General features: G+C 47.7%; 2 protein-coding genes and 1 non-coding gene across 12 annotated transcripts in view; all 3 read right to left on the minus strand.

Annotated features, from left to right (window-relative positions):
- LOC147008183 (tubulin alpha-8 chain-like) overlaps positions 1–12631 on the minus strand; it is a 45962-nt gene extending 33331 nt beyond the window's left edge. For 4 of the 6 annotated variants that reach the window (XR_015053585.1, XR_015053586.1, XM_085865445.1 and 1 more), the window contains exons 1-4: positions 10987–11159; positions 8060–8208; positions 7103–7783; positions 6681–6999 (exon numbers count right to left, since the gene is read on the minus strand). Coding sequence is in view for 4 of the 6 variants with exons in the window: in XM_085865445.1 (XP_085721571.1) it covers positions 6681–6999; positions 7103–7783; positions 8060–8208; positions 10987–11011 (1174 nt within the window). In the remaining 2 variants the exon portion in view is untranslated. The other 2 variants (XM_085865454.1, XM_085865453.1) reach the window with 2 other exon arrangements.
- Positions 12632–14180: 1549 nt separating this feature from the next.
- TRNAR-ACG (transfer RNA arginine (anticodon ACG)) lies at positions 14181–14253 on the minus strand. Its single transcript has one exon. It is a non-coding gene; the product is annotated as a tRNA-Arg (tRNA).
- A 1217-nt stretch (positions 14254–15470) lies between these two features.
- LOC147008185 (RNA polymerase-associated protein CTR9 homolog) overlaps positions 15471–24986 on the minus strand; it is a 119458-nt gene continuing 109942 nt past the window's right edge. For 4 of the 5 annotated variants that reach the window (XM_085865360.1, XM_085865362.1, XM_085865361.1 and 1 more), the window contains 8 exons: positions 24675–24791; positions 24408–24553; positions 24080–24151; positions 18527–18662; positions 17818–17958; positions 17500–17621; positions 17185–17257; positions 15471–15783 (listed from right to left, as the gene is read on the minus strand). In XM_085865360.1, coding sequence (XP_085721486.1) covers positions 15655–15783; positions 17185–17257; positions 17500–17621; positions 17818–17958; positions 18527–18662; positions 24080–24151; positions 24408–24553; positions 24675–24791 — 936 coding nt within the window. In that variant the 3' untranslated portion in view covers positions 15471–15654. Of the gene's footprint in view, positions 15784–17184; positions 17258–17499; positions 17622–17817; positions 17959–18444; positions 18663–24079; positions 24152–24407; positions 24554–24674; positions 24792–24986 lie in introns of those variants that run through there. The other variant, XR_015053579.1, reaches the window with a different exon arrangement.

Genomic DNA, 24986 nt, shown 5'->3' on the forward strand with positions numbered 1-24986 from the left:
CTCTCTCTCTCTCTCTCTCTCTCTCTCTCTCTCTCTCTCTCTCTCTCTCTCTCTCTCTCTCTCTCTCTCTCTCTCTCTCTCTCTCTCTCTCTCTCTCTCTCTCTCTCTCTCTCTCTCTCTCTCTCTCTCTCTCTCTCTCTCTCTCTCTCTCTCTCTCTCTCTCTCTCTCTCTCTCTCTCTCTCTCTCTCTCTCTCTCTCTCTCTCTCTCTCTCTCTCTCTCTCTCTCTCTCTCTCTCTCTCTCTCTCTCTCTCTCTCTCTCTCTCTCTCTCTCTCTCTCTCTGTGTGTCTCTCTGTCTCTCTGTCTCTCTGTCTCTCTCTCTCTCTCTCTCTCTCTCTCTCTCTCTCTCTCTCACACACACACACACACACACGATCAATCCCCCATAAAAAACCCCAAAATTAAACTGATTGAGAAAGCAATGGATCTGTGGAACACCACATTGATATTACAGCACTGAGAAGGATATATCGAAATACCAGGGGTGAAGATGCGTCGCAGGATCTTCCAGGGTGATAGCCTTTCATCCCTCCTATTTTGCCTGACCCTGGATCCACTCAGTGACCTCATCAATGAGAAAGGATGTCAACATACCCCAACGTAATAAAAGAATGTCCAAAGAAACACATCCACTGTACACGGATGATTTAAAACTCAGGCCCCGTGTTGGCTTAACGGTAAAGGTGGTTGACTTAAAATCTTCGTCGTTGTTGAATCAACACCAGGTTGATTGAATCGTCAATCAATTGATTGACGAATTGATGAATTGAAGGTTGATTGAAGGTTGAAAAAATCGTCGTTGAATCAACACCAGGTGGGTTTGACTTCGCCTGTCATGCTTCCGAGGTCAGCAAAATGAGTACCAGCTGACCGGTAACACGGGGGCACTGCATCAGCGGCACAGCAATACCCCAGAGAAAAATGATGCAGCCACAAAATCGAATCGATTCGTCCTTGTCACACACACACACACACACATACCCAACCCGTGCACCAAGTTTCATCCGAATCCGTGCACGACCTTTTGAGATATCCAGCACACAGACAAGCAGACAAAGAGATGGACAAACAGTGAAACGGACAGCCAGACGGGGGTGGCTGAGGTAAAAAAAAAGAAAAAGATAAAATGTCGAACGTGAAATTTTTTATTTCTGGTATTTTAAGGATAAAAATATCAAAATTGACAAAACTGGACCGAAAAGAAGCAACAAATGAAAACCATTGACGTTCTCGTCTCAAGGACAAGGTGAAAAGGTTGTGTGTGTGTCCGTCCGAGTCCGTGTGTGAGGGGTTGATTGACCCGACTCCTCGTGTTGAGAACGCTTTTGCTCAGCTCGTGTCACTCGAGGCCTTTGAAGCCCAAGGTTCACACACGGATTGAACCCGACGAGCTATCAACGCTTTTCTCAGCTCGGGAAGGGACAAGGAGCGAAACGATCTTTTCAGTCACGATCACCACACTACCTGAGGATCAGCGCGATCCGCCATCTTGACGGATCACCTCAGTGGCCGCGCTTCGTGTTCGTCACTTCCGGTGACGACGCGTTGAGTTTCTCGCCATTTAAAAGACGTGGCCGTGAATAAAACACGTTTTTTTTTTTTTAACTTTTTTAAAGGTATGGATTACGTAACACACCTGTACACAAACACCACACGAAATTCCTGGTGAGGGTCCGCAATGTTTGTGTTGGATTTTGTAAGAACTCCTTGGCGGAACGCATGACGTCATACGCACCCGTTTCCGGAAGGGGAGGAGTCAATGTGCTCGCCGTGATGAGCATTTTTTTAAATTCTGAGTGTCAAACGACCTTCAACACTCAGAGGGGACTCTGTACCCATGACGTCAGCGAGTGTGTGTGGTTAAATGTGATCACTTTAACACGTTCATGTTTAACTTCCTGCACATTAGTCTTTGGGGTGGGGGAGGGGCGGAGGGTGGGACGTTAAACCTGGTGTCCTTTCAGAGAGCATTCACTGATGGGTATTCAATATCCCACTGTACCCTTTTGAAAAGAGTAGGCCAGTGTGTGGAGGCGTCCTGGCCAGATTTCCTCAGTGGCAGAGCCACACCTCCCAAAACTAATGCAGCCAGTAGAGTGGACCCGAAGAATGAATTGCGGTCGATTTCATAAATAAATGAAACAGTGATGTGCCACACCTGGTCAGGTAATTTTAACCTTTGTATGAACATCTTTCAGATCAGGTCGCGGAGAACACAGAACTTGATGTTGAGGAGTTTCTCGACCTTCTGAGAGAGGTGTATGATTCGTCATTGTGGGATGATGGAGAATGGAGTCACCTTCGAGGTAAATCAGTGTCGTGCTGTGTACTAGCTTTTCGTGCTGTGTACAAGAGTCGTGTTGTGTGCAAGTGAATCGTGCTGTGTACAAGTGAGTCATGGTGTGTACAAGTGAGTCATGGTGTGTACGAGTGTGTCATGGTGTGTACAAGTGAGTCATGGTGTGTACAAGTGAGTCATTGTGTGTACAAGTGAGTCATGGTGTGGACAAGTGAGTCATGGTGTGTACGAGTGTATCATGGTGTTTGCGATTGAGTCATGGTGTGTACAAGTGAGTCATGGTGTGTACAAGTGAGTCATGGTGTGTACGAGTGTGTCATGGTGTTTACGATTGAATCGTGCTGTGTACAAGTGAGTCATGGTGTGTAAAAGTGAGTCATGCTGTGTACAAGTGAGTCATGGTGTGTAAAAGTGAGTCATGCTGTGTACAAGTGAGTCATGGTGTGTAAAAGTGAGTCATGGTGTGTAAAAGTGAGTCATGCTGTGTACAAGTGAGTCATGGTGTGTAAAAGTGAGTCATGCTGTGTACAAGTGAGTCATGCTGTGTAAAAGTGAGTCATGGTGTGTAAAAGTGAGTCATGCTGTGTACAAGTGAGTCATGGTGTGTAAAAGTGAGTCATGCTGTGTAAAAGTGAGTCATGCTGTGTACAAGTGAGTCATGGTGTGTACAAGTGAATCATGGTGTGTAAAAGTGAGTCATGCTGTGTACAAGTGAGTCATGGTGTGTAAAAGTGAGTCATGCTGTGTACAAGTGAGTCATGGTGTGTACAAGTGAGTCATGGTGTGTAAAAGTGAGTCATGCTGTGTACAAGTGAGTCATGGTGTGTAAAAGTGAGTCGTGCTGTGTACAAGTGAGTCATGGTGTGTACAAGTGAGTCATGGTGTGTACAAGTGAGTCATGCTGTGTACAAGTGAGTCATGGTGTGTACAAGTGAGTCATGGTGTGTACAAGTGAGTCATGGTGTGTACAAGTGAGTCATGGTGTGTACGAGTGTATCATGGTGTTTACGATTGAGTCGTGCTGTGTACAAGTGAGTCATGGTGTGTAAAAGTGAGTCATGCTGTGTACAAGTGAGTCATGGTGTGTAAAAGTGAGTCATGCTGTGTACAAGTGAGTCATGGTGTGTACAAGTGAGTCATGGTGTGTAAAAGTGAGTCATGCTGTGTACAAGTGAGTCATGGTGTGTAAAAGTGAGTCATGCTGTGTACAAGTGAGTCATGGTGTGTACAAGTGAGTCATGGTGTGTAAAAGTGAGTCATGCTGTGTACAAGTGAGTCATGGTGTGTAAAAGTGAGTCATGCTGTGTACAAGTGAGTCATGGTGTGTAAAAGTGAGTCATGGTGTGTACAAGTGAGTCATGGTGTGTAAAAGTGAGTCATGCTGTGTACAAGTGAGTCATGGTGTGTACAAGTGAATCATGGTGTGTAAAAGTGAGTCATGCTGTGTACAAGCTAGTCTTGGTGTGTAAAACTGAGTCATTGTGTGTACTATTGAGTCATGGTGTGTACAAGTGAGTCATGGTGTGTAAAAGTGAGTCATGCTTTGTAAGAGAGTCTTGGTGTGTGCAAGTGAGTCATGGTGTGTACTATTGAGTCATGGTGTGTACAAGCTAGTTATGGTGTGTAAAAGTGAGTCATGCTGTGTACTATTGAGTCATGGTGTGTACAAGTGAGTCATCGTGTGTAAAAGTGAGTCATGCTTTGTAAGAGAGTCTTGGTGTGTGCAAGTGAGTCATGGTGTGTACTATTGAGTCATGGTGTGTACAAGCGAGTCATGCTTTGTAAGAGAGTCTTGGTGTGTACTATTGAGTCATGGTGTGTACAAGCAAGTCATGCTTTGTAAGTGAGTCTTGGTGTGTGCAAGTGAGTCATGGTGTGTACTATTGAGTCATGGTGTGTACAAGCTAGTCTTGGTGTGTAAAACTGAGTCATGCTGTGTACTATTGAGTCATGGTGTGTACAAGTGAGTCATCGTGTGTAAAAGTGAGTCATGCTGTGTACAAGTGAGTCATGGTGTGTAAAAGTGAGTCATGCTGTGTACAAGTGAGTCATGGTGTGTAAAAGTGAGTCATGGTGTGTACAAGTGAGTCATGGTGTGTAAAAGTGAGTCATGCTGTGTACAAGTGAGTCATGGTGTGTAAAAGTGAGTCATGCTTTGTAAGAGTTTTGGTGTGTGCAAGTGAGTCATGGTGTGTACGAGTGTCATGGTGTTTATGATTGAGTCATGCTGTGTACAAGTGAGTCATGCTGTGTACTATTGAGTCATGGTGTGGACAAGTGAGTCATGGTGTGTACGAGTGTATCATGGTGTTTGCGATTGAGTCATGGTGTGTACAAGTGAGTCATGGTGTGTACAAGTGAGTCATGGTGTGTACGAGTGTATCATGGTGTTTACGATTGAGTCATGCTTTGTAAGAGAGTCTTGGTGTGTACAAGTGAGTCGTGCTGTGTACAAGTGAGTCGTGCTGTGTACAAGTGAGTCATGGTGTGTGCAAGTGAGTCGTGGTGTGTACTATTGAGTCATGGTGTGTACAAGCGAGTCATGCTTTGTAAGAGAGTCTTGGTGTGTACTATTGAGTCATGGTGTGTACAAGTGAGTCGTGATGTGTACAAGTGAGTCATGGTGTGTAAAAGTGAGTCATGCTTTGTAAGAGAGTCTTGGTGTGTGCAAGTGAGTCATGGTGTGTACTATTGAGTCATGGTGTGTACAAGCAAGTCATGCTTTGTAAGTGAGTCTTGGTGTGTGCAAGTGAGTCATGGTGTGTACAAGCAAGTCATGCTTTGTAAGTGAGTCTTGGTGTGTGCAAGTGAATCATTGTGTGTACTATTGAGTCATGGTGTGTACAAGCTAGTTATGGTGTGTAAAAGTGAGTCATGCTGTGTACTATTGAGTCATGGTGTGTACAAGTGAGTCATGGTGTGTACAAGCAAGTCATGCTTTGTAAGAGTCTTGGTGTGTACAAGTGAGTCATGGTGTGTACTATTGAGTCATGGTGTGTACAAGCAAGTCATGCTTTGTAAGTGAGTCTTGGTGTGTGCAAGTGAGTCTTGGTGTGTACAAGTGAGTCATGGTGTGTACTATTGAGTCATGGTGTGTACAAGCAAGTCATGCTTTGTAAGTGAGTCTTGGTGTGTGCAAGTGAGTCATGGTGTGTACAAGCAAGTCATGCTTTGTAAGAGTCTTGGTGTGTACAAGTGAGTCATGGTGTGTACTATTGAGTCATGGTGTGTACAAGCAAGTCATGCTTTGTAAGAGTCTTGGTGTGTACAAGTGAGTCATGGTGTGTACTATTGAGTCATGCTGCGTACAAGTGAGTCATGTTGTGTACGAGTGAATCGTGCTATGTACGAGTGAGTCGTGCTGTGTAAAAGCAAGTCGTGCCGTGTACGAGTGGGTCCTGCTGTGAACGAGAGTCCTGCTGTGCACAAGAGACGTGTTCTACACAAGCGAGTCGTGCTGTGTACGAGTGAGTCATGCTGTGTACAAGCAAGACGTGCTGTGTAGCCCCAGTGGTGAGACACGTCCTAATTGTAAATTTGTTAATTAAATAAAACAATGAAACATCAGTACTCCGAACAACAGCACTCACAGGTAACTTACCTGTTTATAAACATTCTTCAGATCCAGTCGCAAAGAAAACAGCATCAGCGACGATCTTTGAAGAAGAAGAGGATCACCGATGACGTCAGAGTGCCGATGACCTCATATTGGGAGGTGATGACGTCTCAAAAAGTTTAAATTTTTTTCGCTGAGCGGTTTCGGAGAAACTGCTGTCCAATTTTTTTCCTTTAATCCAATTTGGTTACCGTACCATGTGACATATGACGTCAGAATTATCATTAAAATCTTCTCCATCGGGAGTCCCTCATGTGTTTAATGTTCTGCATCGATCGGACAAGCCGTTGCAGAGAAAAAACATTTTTAAAGGAAAAATATATCGATGCGGACACACTGACGCGGACACACAAACATGGGCGTCGCGATGGTGTCGCGTCGTCTTCAGGGCGACATTAATTAAACACGTCTGTTAAAGGACACGCACGATTCGGGTGATTAGCGCAATCAATGAGGCCGCGAATACGTCTAGTGACTGCTCGGTGGTTACTGGAGAACGTGCGTCCGTTCGACTGGCTTGATGGTCCCACTGGGCGGGGTGTTGTGGTGGACAGGCCACATGGTCCGAACCCTGACGGCTGACTCAGGCGACCGCTGCGACCGCTTTACGGCGGTTCGTCGGGATTCGAGCCGGGAAACCAGACGAACCCGACGGGTGTAACAACATCAACCATATTCTCCATAACCGAATACCTCCAAGTTAACTACCAGGTAAGAATCTCCAAAATTCAGGTCAGTGAAGTTTAATGTATAATGAATAAATACCGGGCTTAGAGAGCTGAACCAACCAGAACTCGTCTCCATCCTCCCCCTCTCCATCAACCAAGTCGGCTCCGACCTCTTCGTAGTCCTTCTCCAGGGCGGCGAGGTCCTCCCGTGCCTCCGCGAACTCTCCCTCCTCCATTCCTTCCCCAACATACCAGTGCACAAAGGCACGTTTGGCGTACATCAGGTCGAACTTGTGATCGAGCCGTGCCCAGGTTTCCGCGATGGCAGTCGTATTGCTCAACGTGCACATGGCCCGCTGGACCCTGGCGAGATCGGCTCCAGGTACCACGGTCGGAGGCTGGTAGTTTATGCCGACCTGGAAAGAAGACAAACAATGACTAATGAGTGAGGACAATGATACGTCGGACATTACCGAACACGACCCTAATGGTTTACCTGCATCCGGAGACCGGACGTACCTTGAAGCCGGAAGGAGACCAATCCACAAATTGGATGGAGCGCTTGGTTTTGATGGTCGAAATGGCGCCGTTCACGTCCTTGGGCACGACATCTCCACGGTACAGCATACAGCATGCCATGGACTTACCGTGCCGAGGGTCACACTTCACCATCTGATTGGCGGGCTCGAAACACGCGCTGGTGATCTCGGACACCGACAGCTGCTCGTAGAAGGCCTTCTCTGCAGAGATAATTGGTGCGTACGTGGTCAATGGGAAGTGGATCCGTGGGAAGGGCACCAGGTTCTTCTGGAACTCGCACAGATCGACATTGAGTGCACCGTCGAAGCGTAACCAGGCGGTGACGGACGAGACAACCTGTGCCATAAGGCGGTTCAGGTTCGAGTAGCTCGGACGCTCTACGTCCAAGTTACGACGACACATGTCGTAGATGGCCTCGTTCTCCACCATGAAGGCGCAATCTGAATGCTCCAGCGTTGTGTGGGTCGTCAAAATGGAGTTGTACGGCTCGACCACTGCGGTGGACACTTGAGGCGCCGGGTACACGGAGAACTCCAGCTTGGACTTCTTGCCGTAATTGAGGGAGAGGCGCTCCATAAGCAGGGAGGTAAAGCCGGAACCCGTGCCTCCTCCGAAAGAGTGGAAGATCAGGAAACCCTGCAGGCCTGTGCACTGGTCCACCTCGGATTGAGTTAAGACCAGGTCATTGATCACAGCCATTTGTACTGAGGGGAGTGATTCCGTGACAATGATAGACCTACACGAGGCACTTTAATACTTTGTGACATCCTCTTGGTAGAGCAGTGATGTTTGTGTATGTCGGAGGTTCTTGAGACCTTCTCTGGACTCGGACATCATTGCTGTACCAACAGGAGGGCACAAAGTCCCTCTCACTCCAGATTAAATAAATAAAATGTTGAGAGGTTCCTTTGAAAAAGTAATTCATTCCTCGTGTACCTGCTTATGGACGCGGTCTTCAACCAGGTCCACAATCTCCCTTCCAATGGTGTAGTGGCCCCGTGCGTAGTTGTTGGCTGCATCGTCTTTACCCGAAATGAGTTGCTCGGGATGGAAGAGTTGTCTATAAGTACCGGTGCGCACTTCATCTAAAAAATGGGACAACCTCAACATTAGGATGAAGGTAAGTTTAAGGTGAAGGTAAGTTCAGGGTGAAGGAGAGTTTTAGGTGAAGGTGAGTTCAGGATGAAGGTGAGTTCAAGGTGAAGGTGAGTTCAGGGTGAAGGTAACTTCTGGATGAAGATAAGTTGAGGATGAAGGTGAGTTCAGGATGAAGGTGAGTTTAGGGTGAAGGTGAGTTCAGGGTGAAGGTAAGATGAGGGTGCAGGTGAGATCTGGATGAAGGTAAGTTCAGGGTGAAGGTGAGTTCAGGGTGAGGTGAGTTCAAGGTGAAGGTGAGTTCAAGGTGAAGGTGAGTTCAAGGTGAAGGTGAGTTCAGGGTGAAGGTGAGTTCAAGGTGAAGGTGAGTTCAGGGTGAAGGTGCGTTCAGGGTGAAGGTGAGTTCTGGATGAAGGTAAGTTGAGGGTGAAGGTGAGTTCAGGGTGAAGGTGAGTTCAGGGTGAAGGTGAGTGCAAGGTGATGGTGAGTTCAGCGTGAAGGTGAGTTCAGGGTGAAGGTGAGTTGGTGAAGGTGAGTGCAAGGTGAAGGTGAGTTCAGCATGAAGATGAGTTCAGGGTGAAGGTGAGTTGGTGAAGGTGAGTTCAGGGTGAAGGTAAGTTGAGGGTGAAGGTGAGTTCAGGGAGAAGGTGAGTTCTGGATGAAAGTAAGTTGAGGGTGAAGGTGAGTTCAGGGTGAAGGTGAGTGCAAGGTGAAGGTGAGTTCAGGGTGAAGGTGAGTTGGTGAAGGTGAGTGCAAGGTGAAGGTGAGTTGAGGGTGAAGGTGAGTTGAGGGTGAAGGTGAGATCAGGGTGAAGGTGAGTTCAGGGTGAAGGTGAGTTCAGGGTGAAGGTAAGTTGAGGGTGAAGGTGAGTTCAGGATGAAGGTAAGTTGAGGGTGAAGGTGAGTTCAGGGTGAAGGTAACTTGAGGGTGAAGGTGAGTTCAGGGTGAAGGTAACTTGAGGGTGAAGGTGAGTTCAGGGTGAAGGTGAGTTCAGGGTGAAGGTAAGTTGAGGGTTAAGGTGAGTTACTTCACAAACCGGAAGTTTATGGAGACGAGTAAAGGGGAAGAAAGGAAGAAGAAAGGAACCACCCACACCCAACACCTTCACACCAGCTCTCACACATCACCTATAAACCAGCACTCACACATCACCTACACACCAGCACTCACATCACCTATAAACCAACACTCACACATCACCTACAAACCAGCACTCACACATCACCTATAAACCAGAACTCACACATCACCTATAAACCAGCACTCACACATCACCTATAAACCAGAACTCACACATCACCTATAAACCAGCACTCACACATCACCTACACACCAGCACTCACACATCACCTACACACCACAACTCACACATCACCTATAAACCAGTACTCACACATCACCTATAAACCAGCACTCACACATCACCTACACACCACAACTCACACATCACCTATAAACCAGCACTCACACATCACCTATAAACCAGAACTCACACATCACCTGCAAACCAGCACTCACACATCTCCTATAAACCAACACCCACACATCACCTACAAACCAGCACTCACACATCACCTATAAAACAGCACTCACACATCACCTATAAACCAGCACTCACACATCACCTATAAACCAGCACTCACACATCACCTATAAACCAGAACTCACACATCACCTATAAACCAGCACTCACACATCACCTATAAACCAGCACTCACACATCACCTATAAACCAGCACTCACACATCACCTACAAACCAGCACTCACACATCACCTATAAACCAGCACTCACACATCACCTATAAACCAGAACTCACACATCACCTATAAACCAGAACTCACACATCACCTATAAACCAGCACTCACACATCACCTATAAACCAGCACTCACACATCACCTATAAACCAGCACTCACACATCACCTATAAACCAGAACTCACACATCTCCATCCACAGATTGTTCAGAGTATAAGTTCGAACTGAAGACATTTCAATTCCCGGTAACAGTTTATAAATGTTTTTACTAATCAAACCAAACATGAATTACCAATCAAACCAAACATTAATTACTAATCAAACCAAATATTAATTAACTAATCAAACCAAACATGAATGACTCTTCAAACCAAACATTAATTACAAATCAAACCAAACATTAATTACTCATCTAACCAAACATTAATTACTAATTAAACCAAACATTAATTACTAATCAAACCAAATATTAATTACGAATCAAACGAAATATTAATTACTTATCAAACCAAACATGAATTAATCTTCAAACCAAACATGAATTACTAATCAAACCAAACATTAATTACTAATCAAACCAAACATTAATTACTAAACAAACCAAACATTAATGACTAATCAAACCAAACATTAATTACGAATCAAACCAAACATTAATTACTAATCAAACCAAACATTAATTACTAATCAAACCAAACATTAATTACTAAACAAACCAAACATTAATTACTAATCAAACCAAACATTAATTACAAATCAAACCAACCATGAATTACTAATCAAACCAAACATTAATTACTAATCAAACCAAACATTAATTACTTATCAAACCAAACATTAATTACTAATCAAACCAAACATTAATTACTTATCAAACCAAACATTAATTACTAATCAAACCAAACATTAATTACTAATCTAACCAAACATTAATTACTAATCTAACCAAACATTAATTACTAATCAAACCAAACATTAATTACTAATCAAACCAAACATTAATTACTAACCGTCTCCACGGCTCGAACTCCCCATCACCTCACAGACACCACGGGTACAGAGGGAACGGATAACCCAGTACGTATTAAATAGACGAACTTATCAAGCACTGAAAATCGGAATGTAAATCCAGATGGTGAAGCGACGATTCAAACCAAGTAAACTCAACCAAACAATCCACCAAACTCACCATGTTGGGCTTTCGTCGTTTAAACAAAACCAGCAACAACCGTTAACCGTCCGGGATTCTTCTTCTTCAACAACAAAACCAGCAACAGCCGTTAACTGTCCGGGATTCTTCTTCTTCAACAACAAAACCAGCAACAGCCGTTAACCGTCCGGGATTCGACTTCTTCAAAAACCATCACCCGACGAGTCAGTGACGTCACGCCGCGGCGCCCAATCAGCGAGAGAGGAAAACGTTTCACTCTTAAAACCAGTTTGTTAAAACTACTGAAACGTTTTATTATAAACACAAGTAGAAACCACAAGGGCACTCGGTGGAATTTCATTATGTAATAAGCAGCATGTGGTGCTAGTTGCATCATTTTCTGGGAGCGTGGCTGTGCTGCTGATGCAGTGCCCCCCCACCCCCTGTTACAATGAAGCTGGTACTCATTTTGCCGACCTTGGAAGGATGGCAGGCTGAGTCAACCCCACCTGGTGTTGTTTAACGGCTGGACGGGGACTCGAACTCAAGACCCTCAGATCTTAAGCCAGTCACTTTAACTGTTGAGCCCCCATCAGGTTTCAGGGAAGAGAACGACGTCTGAAGTTGTGGAACTCCAACTCCCCACTGTTCAAATCTCACGTCCTTACACCGAGTGTGGGGTCTCCTTTGGGGGTCTTGATCGGGTGAGAAAACAGTAAAGATTTGACATCAGAATCAATGATGGATTCCATGACTTCTCTTGTTCAGTAATGGGAAGAACACTCTCTCGCCGGGCGTTGGTGTCGGATCGGTGTTTGAACCCTTCTCGTGGACCGGAGTGGTGCTTGCTGGTTTCCATGCAGAGGAGAGGAGGCTAAAGGAGGAGGACACACTGAACATGGAGGATGGAGGGGAAGCAAGAAGAGGATTTGAGAACATGGGTACACTGATGTTATGTGGGACTATCACCGAAACAGTTTGGAGGTTGGACAGAACCTTCTCTACCTCATCGGATGAGGACACACAGACCAGGAGACATTGGGTACGACCGACGTCCATGGCAAGATGGACACACAATGGGAGGGGTTGGGTACACCATACTTGGAGGTAAATAGAGAGTTTAGATATTCTGAATTGTCGGCGGACAAGGTGAACAGAAACGACAAGAAATTGTTGTCCCAAGCATCCCAAGACCCTCAGCTCATACAAGCTGGCCGAGGGCATCCCAAGACCCTCAGCTCGCACAAGCTGGCCGAGGGCATCCCATGATCCTCAGCTCGCACAAACTGGCCGAGGGCATCCCATGATCCTCAGCTCGCACAAACTGGCCGAGGGCATCCCAAAATCCTCAGCTCGCACAAGCTGGCCGAGGGCATCCCAAGATCCTCAGCTCGCACAAGCTGGCCGAGGGCATCCCATGATCCTCAGCTCGCACAAACTGGCCGAGGGCATCCCAAGATCCTCAGCTCGCACAAGCTGGCCGAGGGCATCCCAAGACCCTCAGCTCGCACAAGCTGGCCGAGGGCATCCCAAGACCCTCAGTTCGCACAAGCTGGCCGAGGGCATCCCAAGATCCTCAGCTGGCACAAGCTGGCCGAGGACATCCCAATACCCTCAGTTCGCACAAGCTGGCCGAGGGCATCCCAAGATCCTCAGCTGGCACAAACTGGCCGAGGGCATCCCAAGACCCTCAGCTCGTACAAGCTGGCCGAGCGCATCCCAAGACCCTCAGCTCGCACAAACTGGCCGAGGGCATCCCAAGACCCTCAGTGGGTTACGTTCGAACTTGTTGATGAGGAACGGCTGGCTTGAAAAGCCAGCCGCTAGCTCACTGCTTGGTAACCGAACACACTCCTCCAGGTCCAGGTGTATCAGTGTGTGTGTGTGTGTGTGTGTGTGTGTGTGTGTGTGTGTGTGTGTGTGTGTGTGTGTGTGTGTGTGTGTGTGTGTGTGTGTGTGTGTGTGTGTGTGTGTGTGTGTGTGTGTGTGTGAATCCTTGTGAGTGGAATTGAAGGGAAACATTAGGTTTTTAAGTCGATCATACTTTCCATTCAATGAGGGTTTTGATATCAGCCTGGTGTTGGTTTAGTGGTTAAGGTGGCTGACTTGGGATCCTCTGGGTCCTGAGTTCGAGCCCAGTTGGCCACTGAATCAACACCAGGTGGGGTTGACTCAGCCAGTCAACCTTTTGGGGTCAGGAAAATGAGTACAAGTGCACTGGTATAGGGGCACAGCATCAGCGGCACAATTGTGCCCCAACAAAATGACAACCACCCGGCAGCCAAGCTGCCATACGCAAGAAGAAGAAGAAGAAGAAGAAGAAGAAGAAGAAGAAGAAGAAGAAGAAGAAGAAGAAGAAGAAGAAGAAGAAGAAGAAGAAGAAGAAGAAGAAGAAGGGGGTTTTGACCACACAATCAACGGGTCTGTGGGTTTTCAGAAACAAGACGGGTCAAGACGGAGAGCAGTGTGAACACGTTACCCCGTCTCCATGGCAACCAAACATAATTGAAAATCATTCCAAACAGGAATCTTACTGTTTGTAACGACGTCATAATGGACACATAACAATGACGTCAAAAATTGAACTTTTTTCCCCTAAAACACTCCCCGGCACTCACTGATGAACCTCAGAAAGTTTGACGAAGATCCGATTGGCCATCTCTGAGAACAGCGATACATACGGCACGCAGACACAGAGACAGACAGACAGACACACAGACAGATTAACGTCTCGTTTATCGTCGAGATAACTGTTAACCACATCACTGGTTAAATTCGAACATGGAAACAATCAACCTGTACTGTCACACAAGGAGCTTCAACACAGGAGGACATCTGATCAATCAAACATTGTGCAATGGTTGCCAACCCATGGTTGTTTGTCCGTGCTCTCTCCTTTACAAATACTGAGCATCGCGCAATGAAAGTAAGAAAACGAACCATTTTTTAAAAAATTTAATACGTATGACTCAGCCGTGGTTCGTAACCACCGACCTCCCAGACTCAGAGCGGACCCTCCATCCATGACACCACCAAGTGTGGTTAAAAACAAAACGACCGTGACAGGACTCGAACCTGCAATCTCCTGATCCGTAGTCAGATGCCCTATCCATTAGGCCACACGACCCTGAAACTGCACCCACAACAACCCAGGAATGTTCTCTTCGATCTACAATGGACACGGTCCGACATCACCAATCTCCGTGGTGTTTATTTGTTTAATTTTAATTCCTCGTTTTAATATTAATACTGATTATAAAAAACATGTTTAAACGTTTCACTCTCACTCGAACACCTCGTCCGGGTGAATGATACACTGGGAACGTTCGTGACGACCGATGAACCCACGAGCCATTTCAAACAATCTGGCCTCATCTGTCACCATAGCAACAAGCAGGGTCTTGTTCACCACCAGTACCGTTTCATCACAAACCGAAGGTGGACAGATCTCTCACATTTCGTTGTGAAATCCTGGGTTTGTGTAATTCAAACAACTACCCTGAACGTTCTTCAAAGGTTCACCATACTTTGAAAATAAATCACAAAATTCAAGGAAATTCCCTTTAAATTTCACTACGTTTCCCTCGTGGTGTCCACGAACAGGTAATCGGAGGTTTGAGAGGAACTTGGCAATCTCATCAACCTTTACCTGGTTCTCTCAAACGTGCTTTTGTCCCTTTCCGAAAGCTTCACCGACACTGACCCCGTTTCTTCTCTCCGTTTGAAGCACCTGGTGTCACTTTGTCTGCGCGTGTCTATCTACACAGGTTGTACATGTCAGCCAATGAGAGCGGTGAGGTGCTTGTAGTTGTTTGAGACAGCCTGCCGGGTCCACCCGGGTCCTGATGGAAGAGCGGATGGTTCGACTGCAAATGTCGTGGGGTCTGCAAAGTCATCGGGTGGGGGTCATCTCGATGAACTCCCCAGGCCACATTGTTGTCGGGCTTGGGGGTGCGCGCGGGACATGTGCTCGTCTCACTTTGTAGGAGTTGGAGAAAGCATGGGGGTCGGGATCTGTCCACATCGGTGGAGGAGTCACCAACGAGTCACGTGGTGCTTGACCGGTCGAACTGAATGGTCGTTGGTTTCCATGAAAGGTTGAGCCTGCAAGGACCTCGACGTCCAAGTTCTCCACGACAAGGCCCTCGGAGGAAAGTCTGTTGTTGTCTCTGGACAGAGAGAACTGTGTCTCACCAAAAACATGCAAATGAGATGAACCATCAGCCTGCTGAGCAGATTGAGGTGATGTTTTGTCCTGCTGGATTGTGTTGTCTTTCCATGACGCATTTCGATGACGTCACATTATCAGCCAAAGTCGGATTTATCTTGGAAATGGCTCAGACATTCGGAAAAAAAGGAATCGTACCCTTTATTTTATTTTTAATGTTCACATTTAAGTTCATCATCGGCGTCATCAGTTTCATGTTCACATTTGAAGAGTTTAAGTTCACCATCAGGATCCAGGATGGTGATTAAACTGGATCAGGGTAAAGGTAAGAAGTCCCGAGTGCACGGATGCGAGACCCTCTCACGGAACAGCGAAGGAAGAATCTTGTCTTGTGCTCGTGCTGGTTGAGTCTCTCTCGGTGTCGGAGATCTCGTGCTGCGTTGTCGCGCTCGCGGTGATTCGCTTCTTCGGGTCGAAGGTCAGCAATTTCTGGAACAAAAGGATTAAATTAATTGTATGAGTTTCCCACGTGATAACGGGATGGGTTTTTGGGGGTATGTGGTGGGGGGATACAGAAATATATAGTCTAATCAGTCAAAAGCAAGTTAGGAGGTTGGCTTAACGGTGAGGTGGCTGGTTTAAGATCCTAGGGTCTTGAGTTCAAGCCCCTGTTGGGCTGTTGGAATCACACCAGGTGCGGATGATTCAGCCTGTCATCCAGTGCACTGTTAACAGGGGCATTACATCAGCGGCCAATGATGCCTTGTGCCGCACATGAAGGAGGACAGCCAACGGCAGTGAAGATGTGTCCCATATGCTCGCAGTGGTCGTGGGTGGACGTCATATATTCCACTGTGTATTTCACATTTAAGTAGGTCATCCAGTCATCAGGCCTGTCCAACCCGTTCGTGAAAGACTTGGGTCAAAGACGTTTCCTGACTCATTATGAGTGAGTGGTCAGAAAGAGCTTTATACGTCGGAAACATGGAGGTACGGAAGGACGGAAGTCCGAGTCTTCAGGTCCTTGGTGCTTCCAGTCTTGCTCTATGGATGTGAGACTTGGACTCTGACCAGGGATCTGAGACAGAGACTTAATTCCTTTAGTACCAGGTCTCTTCGGAGAATCCTTGGCTATCGCTGGTCGGACTTTGTGTCCAACGAGTGGTTGCTGAGAGAGACTCAAATGAGATCTGTTTGAGACCTGCATAGTCTGTGAGCATCAGCTGCGGCTGTATGGACATGTGGCTCGTTTTCCTGACGCTGATCCTGCTCATCAGACTCTCTCAGCGAGGGAGTCTCGTGAGTGGAGGAGGCCAATGGGCCGACCACGTGCCTCGTGGTCATGTGTTCTGCCTCTGATTGGGCCAGGCATCTGCCAGATGGAGGATGGCCAGACGGAGGCCCCTGTTGTACCGGTGGAAAGTGGACGCAGCGACGCGCTGCTCCGGCGCATCCTCCCATACCTGACCTGACCTGACAGGTACACACACCTTATTACTTTATTACTTGTCATGTGTTTGACTATGGTGATGACCTCGTTGCTGTAACTTTTTTAAATACCCCCCGAAACACAATCGTGATAACGAGCACCTGCTGTTCAACATGTTAACAGGTATCACAAAACGAACTGGAAGGGGCACTCGGTGGAGCGCGTACCTTCGCCACGCAATGCCTGATCCACGAGAACATATCGGGCCCAAACAAACAAAAACACACACAGAAAGGGGTGAAAACATAACCTCCTTCACCTCGGGTGGCGGAGATGATGATCCACAAAACGATGTAGGGGTAATCAAAACAAATAAATAAATCGAGGAAGTGCACAACGGGCTTTCGTCCCCAGGTGATCGATACCTGCCTGATGTTTCATGTGCGGGAGAAGACACCCACCTTGTTATGGCGACGGATAAACTTCAACTGCTTTTTGGCGGGAACATCGACATCGTCCGGCTCTTCTCGCCTCCTGGGAAGAAGAGAGGGAGTGAAGGAGTCGGAAAGAAAAAGGAAATTAGGTGAACAACAACGGTAGATGTATGAAGGATAAGGATGAGTGAGGGACGTAGGAAGAAGAGGAAAAACCGGTAAATAACGTGCGGTGTGCGAGAGAAGATTTGACTCCTCTTTCTCAGCTCAACCTCGTCCTTCAATCAAAACAACACAACTCTTCCCATTGATTCCTTCCTCTTATCCAAATGATTCACTCACCTCTTTCCCTTCTGCATCCTCTTCCCTGGTCTAACTCCTCGTTGAGGTGATTCTTCCTCTTCCCGCTCTCTTCCACTCGCCCTTCCAGCTTTCTTCCCCCTCTTCTTTGTACTTGCGCGTTGCTGTTGTCACGTGATCGGAGATGAAAAGGTTAAAGGCACCGATTGGTGGAAGTGTGACACACGTGTGAAGCTAATTGGGTGCAGGTTGTCATATCTAAAGAAGCGATGCACTTTTACAGGTGGACTGTCGTCACCTGAACGCAAAGAACATTTGTTTGATGAACCACGTGACACCCAACGGTTCCGCGGTGCTCACCTTTGCGTCTTTCTTGCACTCTCTCGCACCACCTGCTGCAATGACATCTTTCGCCATGATATTCTTTGCCTTCTTAACAAACTTTGCTCTCTGCCGCAGCTGCTTTTGCTGCTCCGCTGTTTCCCTCAGCGTCTTCGCTTCCTGCAAAATGTAACCACGCAGCAAGTCACGTGGGCTCACTATATCGTCCTTTTAAATAACGTTCTACCACCCAGAAGACTTCTGCCAGCGAGGAGAACTTCACATGAAATTTGGTCTTCCCTCCATCAGGAATCATCCACAGCACCACGCCTCCGCTCCATCCTGATGAGGTGCCCTTTTTCACCTCCAGCATCGTTAAAAAAACAACAAGTGAGAAATAACCACATTGTGGTCACAAACGGTGACACAAAAAAAACAAACCCGGGCAGTGTTTCGCCAGCAGAGGCCGACAGGTCTAATGTGTTGGAGTTCGGCCCACCAGAAAACCAATATGGCGGCCATATTATTTAGTCTGGGTGCGGTGATGGGTGGAGTCAAGCGACAGATGTGGGTGTGGTCCGGCAGCTGACCAACCAATGGGTGTACATTTCAAAAATCGAGCCCCAACAAAAACAACAGCAACAGCAGCACGGAGCTCTTGTCGACCTGCGACGTGTCGCCGGTAGAAACACGGTAAATCATTTCGCCGCCGGAGCAGCGATGCCATCCTCCGGGCTGCCAACCGCACCTGCTCCTGCTGCTTCCGCTTCCGCAGTTCTTCGTGATCGTGCCGACAACGCTCCTGCGCCGCTTCTTCTTCTTCATGACGGCGCCGCGCTCGAGTGACGTGGTACTCCGCCTGTCCAAGGAAGTCCGCACACAGCCTGGAATGAAACACGTGACGCATCGCGGGTGATGTCGTGACAAAAGGACAGACAATCAAGATCAAATCTTCATGGAAGTATTGTTACGGATTTGGAAGCCTCTTGCACACAGTCAGCAGTCCCAAAGTTTAGTTATTTCGTTAATTATATGTGTGTAGTTAGAATCTATCCCCTGTGTCGAACGGGAATTTTGTGTGTGCGCTGCGGGATTATTTTACAACAACAGCGGCACCGTCGCCTCGCTCCACCGACGCCATAACGCACGTGTCTCTGACTGCAGACGTGGGTGGGACCCCTCGCTCCAGAGCCCACGAGGGCAAGGGCGCGCCCTTCGTCCAATCAGGAGGCTCATCGCCTCAGCTCCGACTCCGCCTCAGAAAGGTGGGAGTTGCCCCACCTTCCGTGGGCCTGTCCAATGAGGGACGGCCAGTGAATCGCGCGATGCAACCGTCCAATCAGGAGGTGAGTGGCGAGGAAAGAAATCCCTCGCACCTCAAGACAGGCTGAGTGATCGGTGCATTCTGTCTGGCTGTCTGAGTCTGCCTTGCCTGGTGTCGTCTGATCAGTGGAAGCTTTGTCGGCCTTGATCGTCGGTCGCCTCATCCGCCTTCGGGCTGGTTGACGTCCGTCGCTCTTTCCCTCGTCCCTGGTGCTGCATTGTGGTGGTGGGTTCGAGTCCCACAACCAGACAAGCTCGACCAGACCGCACGAGGCGGACAGGTGCAAATGTAGGCTCTTGCCCTCAGCTCACCTTCCCTCCCGAGCTGAAGGGCCAAATAAAGACCCGACGGGGTCCATTTCTTTTGGGTGTGTGTGTGTGTGTGGCGCCAGTCTCGAAGTAGCAATTGTTTAAGTGCCTTGTACATTGTAAATTGCATTTCTGAGAGTCGGTTTAACTCTGCTCTTTTTGTGCTCCCCTGCCCCATCTTTCTATAATTCCAGCAATCTCTGTGTGTGTCTGTCTGTGTGTCTGCGACCGCTGTTTCTCGACAACCACTGGTCCGATCTAATTGAAACTTGCCAGGTATATTGCTGGGGCCTTGTGGATGTGCCTTTTCAAGGTTTGATATTAATGGGACAAGTGGTTCCCAAGTTATGGCCATTTATTTACCAAACCAATGAGAGGACACGGTGCTATGACGTCACGATTGACGTCACAATTATTCTTCCGTTTATTTTTTATTTGCACGTATCACAATTGACGTCACAATTCTTCTTCTTCTTCGTTTGGTATGACGTCACAATCGACGCTGGGGACCTGAGTGTGTGCCTTTTCAAGGTTTGATATCGTTCTTCTTCATCCGTTTCAGCTGTTTCCCAAGTGTTTCCCAAGTTATGGCCATTTATGAAACGGTTGGTCCGATCTCATTGAAACAATGCCCCAATCCAGTCGTCGTTTACGAGAGTGAAGGAACGAAGCTGCGCGTCATGCATGCGCAATGGAATCTAACGAAGCACGAGCTGCTCTCTTGACGCGATGCTACTCACGTGACAAGGCGTCATGCAGCTGAAACGGATGAAGAACGAACTGCTCGCTTGTCACGCCACGCACGTACGGCCACACATGTATGGGCACGCGAGAGCAAAGGAACGGCCTGTGTGGTTGTTGTTTCTGGCATGCGGGTTGAAAGTTGTTGTTTTTTTTGCACGTACGGGCACGCACGTACTAGTTATAAACCCCCAATTGTTCAATGTACCAGCTCGTTGTCTGTCACTTTCTTTCATTGGTTGAGTACGGTGTGTATTGGGAATTAGGGAGGCCGTGTGCCGTAATTGTTCATTTGGACCGACGGACTTTGGTAATTCCGCTCGGTTACACCGGACCGAGGTCGCTAGACGACCCCGTTCGACAGAGTCCATTGAGTGTGTGACTTCCCCGGTAATTTGACGACGTGGGTACTTAGGTATATTGAAATTTGGCTATTAACCCTACACCACACCGGCAGAGAATTGGCGAGCACGGTCCTCAAGTGACCCGTGACCTTCAGAGTTGTCCGAAGGTTACGACTTGTAATTCCGGGTGTTCGGTGGGAGACGGCTCTACTGCTCCACCTGGCTACCGACTACCGTTCCTGGCTACCGTTCCTCGCTACCGACCCCCGGCCCACAACAGTATTAGTGATTTAAACGTTTGTTTGTTTGTTTACTCCACTGCTGTGCAAAAGTCTTCGACACATTCAGGAGTTGAAATCAATGGATGTTTCGAGCTTCAACAATTTACCCAAAGCCTCCACTCGTGTTTCATGAAAACAACGTTGACTGTCATTGACACAGCTGAGTTTGGGTGACAAGAAACCGAGCTTGTCGTCGTTCAGCAATTTTTAATTCACAATTAACTGAATCTTCAAAAACTTGTGATTTCACAACTCGAAGCAATCGAGACACGAGCAGCGAATACGAAGTGTCGTCGTCGCGAATCCATCACATCAACCAATCAAATGGAAATGATGACTCGTTGTCAGGTGATCCTCATCATCAACATCAGGGCTGTGTTCCGTCAGCAAGCAGCTTGCTATTTCTTTCCAAGCGACTTGTTCCGCATGCTTAATTACGCTTGCAAAAATGGCCGCCGTAGTCGGACTCAAAACGACGCCACAACCAATGAAATGTTCAGAAGGGTACCCTTGTTACGTGGCATCATAATATTGTTGAAACGTGCATTTCATGCTTTTATTGTGACTTTACTTTTCATCCGAATTCTTCAAGATCTCCAAAAATACAACCCCCCCCCAAAAAACAATCACAATTGTAGGGTCAGTATATAAACTTTGCGGGGGAATCCTCCTTCTGACTCTTCATTTATTACCTCCACCACCGATGAGTGACCTGTAAACTTATATACAGGAGAGAAATCTATATATTACTGAAACTCTCATCTTGTACATATGTGTGTATGTATGTTCCCAAAATACAGCCAAAACGGTACAGGATAGCACAAAAATTTTCAGCCCACCTTACCCACCATTCTCCTGCGGTGTGCAGTATCAAGTTTCGTTAAAATCAGACAACGAAAAAAATTATAAAAAAATCAATTCCCGATTCAGTCAAGTACTCTTCGGGAGAATTTGATCAATGCAAACCTTAGCGGTATAGTTCGCTGGAACTATCTTTTTTTATTTCTTGAAATGATTTTTTTTTTCATCAACCGAGCTGTCACAACGGGAACCCAACGGGTTCACGGGTCGTCTAGTATATTGTTACGGCTGTGGAAATTCGCATTACACCATAAAGAGCCCTCAGGTGAGATATCTTCATAGGTGCATGTGTAGTTAGCCCAAACCCGTTGTATAGATGGAATTTATGTGATCCATTCGGGCTGCGATCCTCCAGTTAGCCATTTTTCTGTTCTATCTTTTATTTCAAACAAACAGCATCTCAACAACCACGCCATCCCCATCACAGCGCCAACCACACTACAACCACGCCACCTCCACCATCTACGCAACCACATCTTCTCCACTACGTCCGCTTCATAACGTCAAACAAAGGCGCCAAGGAGGGAACTGCGAGGATGCGCGGGTTTCCCCGCCTGTTTCTCCCGTTTGACTTCCCCGCGCTTTGGAGTGGAGGAGGGGCGATGCAGGTCAAAGGTCAGAGGTCATGTAAGGGAGGGGTCTCATTTTGGGGGAATAATTCTCTGGCCCAGAGCCAAAAACTGACTCCCCCGGCCCCCGGACGGGGCGGGGTGGAGGGAGAGCGTCCTTTTCGGGAACCCTCTCGAAGGAAGGTGGAGCCCCACGCTATAAAAGACGGACACGGGCGGGGCGCTCTTGCGCCTCTTCTTCCGCCTCTTCCTTTTCGTCTTGGCTGGTGGTCTGGTTGGTCTTCGGTTGGTTTTTGTCGAGAGTTGGTCTTCGGGAAGAGGTCCTGCGCCCGCGGCTTGGCGAGCGGCCCTGTCACGAAGGCACGGACAGGAGACGCGGCAGCGCCCGTTGTGAGGTGGACCTGCGCGTCCGGACGGGGAGTGCCGGAGAGGGTTCGCCGGCCGCGAGAGAGGTCGGGGCCAGGCGCGACCACGCTTACGGTCGCGGGAGAGCGACTCACCAGCCATAAAAGGGAAGTCGCGACTTCTTTCTTTCTTTTCTTTGGGGTTTTTGTGTAAATGTCTGTGGGTGGCGCCAGTCTGGCTCAAGTCGTATTCTTTTCAGTGTGCCGTGTGTACGTGTAGAGTCGGTTGTAGCTCTGCATTTGCTTCTATTGTTTTAACTGTTATATGTGCATTTTTGACTGTATGGCTGTATATACGTGCTTGTCTGTGTGTGTGTGTGTGTGTGTGAATAAAATGCTTGCTTGTTGAACTGTTCCCGCTCTGCTTCGTCTCTTTTCCTTTTTATTGACCCTCCATCTTGCATCACGTAAGGGGTTCGTAGTGGGTGCAAATCCCGGTAAATAATCGGAACCGTCAAGGCCAACCATAACACCGCTCGGTTATCACTGTAGCACGGAACGGACCGCTTAAGCGGTTCGTGTCCGGAGTCGGCCTGTGGCGTGGTACGATCGCCCGGTCGAAAATTCGCGCAGGTACTTAGGTAAATCGAATTTGGCGAGCAACCCTATCCTGCGCGGATGGGCAATTGGCACGATCGTGGTGAGGTTAAACCCCCACCCGTGACTAGCTCCCGGCGTTGTTCTGAGAGGGTCACGACTGAATTGTCCGTCCGGTGGGCGATGTGCCGTGATTCGAGTTACGTGGCCGTTTGCACGCCGGCGGGTGCGAATTCGCAACAATATCACTAAAACCGAACCCAACCACGGAGCCGCAAATAAGTGACGGAATCAGTGAAAAACAACAGGCCAGGCAAGGATTTGCGGCTGGGATGAATCTGGTGAATGCGCGGCCTCGGGGTGAGTGTGATGGTCACGGCTGCAGTGCGGCAATGGTCGATGAGGCGCAAAAGGTGATCGAAGGCGATGTCCTCCCGACTCACTCTCCTCACAGCCCCCGAACTCGACCGGAACCCAACTGCAATGGACACAACTCGAAACGGAACTGAACTGAAACAAGATTTTCTCCAGCATATGGTTTCGTTTTAAACAAAGTGGTTTTAAACCTCCTCTAACCGCCAAAAAAAAGGTTAAACCATCGAGTCTGGGTTCAATTCCCGGCCCGAGTTACAAACTGCCGTCCTGGCGTTAAATGAAGAGGTGGATTCTAAATGCCTGTTCTCATTCGAAAGGGCCCAATCCACGTGAGTGCTGCGTCGGCGCCGGGCCAGAAATGATGCAACCAACGGACGGATGGAACCGTGACCCAAATAGCACGTATTGGGTCGATTAAACTGGGTCATGTGTGTCAAGGTAAGAATCCTGTCGTTAAAAGTTCCCAGCCACAAGTACGACTGCAAGTAAATCTAACTTGTAGGACCAGGGCACATCATAAGTACACGTAAAAACGGACGCGAGGAAGGTGGACAAACCGGGCTTCAGCTGCAACCTTCACCAGATCAAACTTCTTTCTGTCGCCATATTCGCTCAAGTGTCCAAAATACCTGCGAGCAATCGAACTTGGATAAGTACCAGTCAAACAACAAATATAACTAATATAAACACGGTATTACAATGGCACTGAACTGGGGGGAGAAAACAAAGGACACACCCAACTACTGTTATTACTCATTAATACAGTCGAGTTGATGCTGCTGGTAAACTGGTAACCAATCCAACAATGACACTGCAGTTACTATACTACAGGCGATGTGGTAGTCGTAGCCGTCGCAGTAGTAGTGGTTGTGGTGGTGGCCGTACCTCTGTGCGAGCTTCAATTCTCTCACTGTACGCAGCATGACGCGCAGGCTCGTCTTCTCGTCCCACAGTGCATGCTTCGCCATTTTTTGTAGCACAACTGCAAGGTTGTGCAGGATGACCGACTCATATGGTGCTGCATGGAGGGCCTTGGGCGGGGGGGAGGGAAGAAACAAAGCAACAAATACCACGACAGTGGAGATAAAAAAAATGAAACCGAAGGTACTCGGACTATGGAGACGACGGGCGAGGAGCAGCAGAGAGGTCCACCTTGAGGAGTGTTTGCTTGGCCGCCGAAAGACGTCCACATTTGACGTAAGCATGGGCCAGGTACAACATGATGTCAGGGTTCTGGTACTGGAAGAACCTCTTCATGCAGTTCTTGTACTGGAGATGAGAGAGAAGTGGAGCGATCATACAAACGGATGCTTGGTTATATTATCCCAATATAATCAAGGCATCGATGGAAGTGTGAAGAAGAATGAAAGTGACGGATGCAATTTCAGGAATCAAACATAAAAAGCTGGGGGGGAAGTAAGCGGAGTTAGGACCAGGTAAAGGTGAGCTCTGAAAGTGTAATAC

The sequence above is a fragment of the Eptatretus burgeri genome, chromosome 21 (genome assembly GCF_056783735.1).
Source record: "Eptatretus burgeri isolate ZD-2024b chromosome 21, Ebu_testis_v1, whole genome shotgun sequence".
Taxonomy (NCBI): domain Eukaryota; kingdom Metazoa; phylum Chordata; class Myxini; order Myxiniformes; family Myxinidae; genus Eptatretus; species Eptatretus burgeri.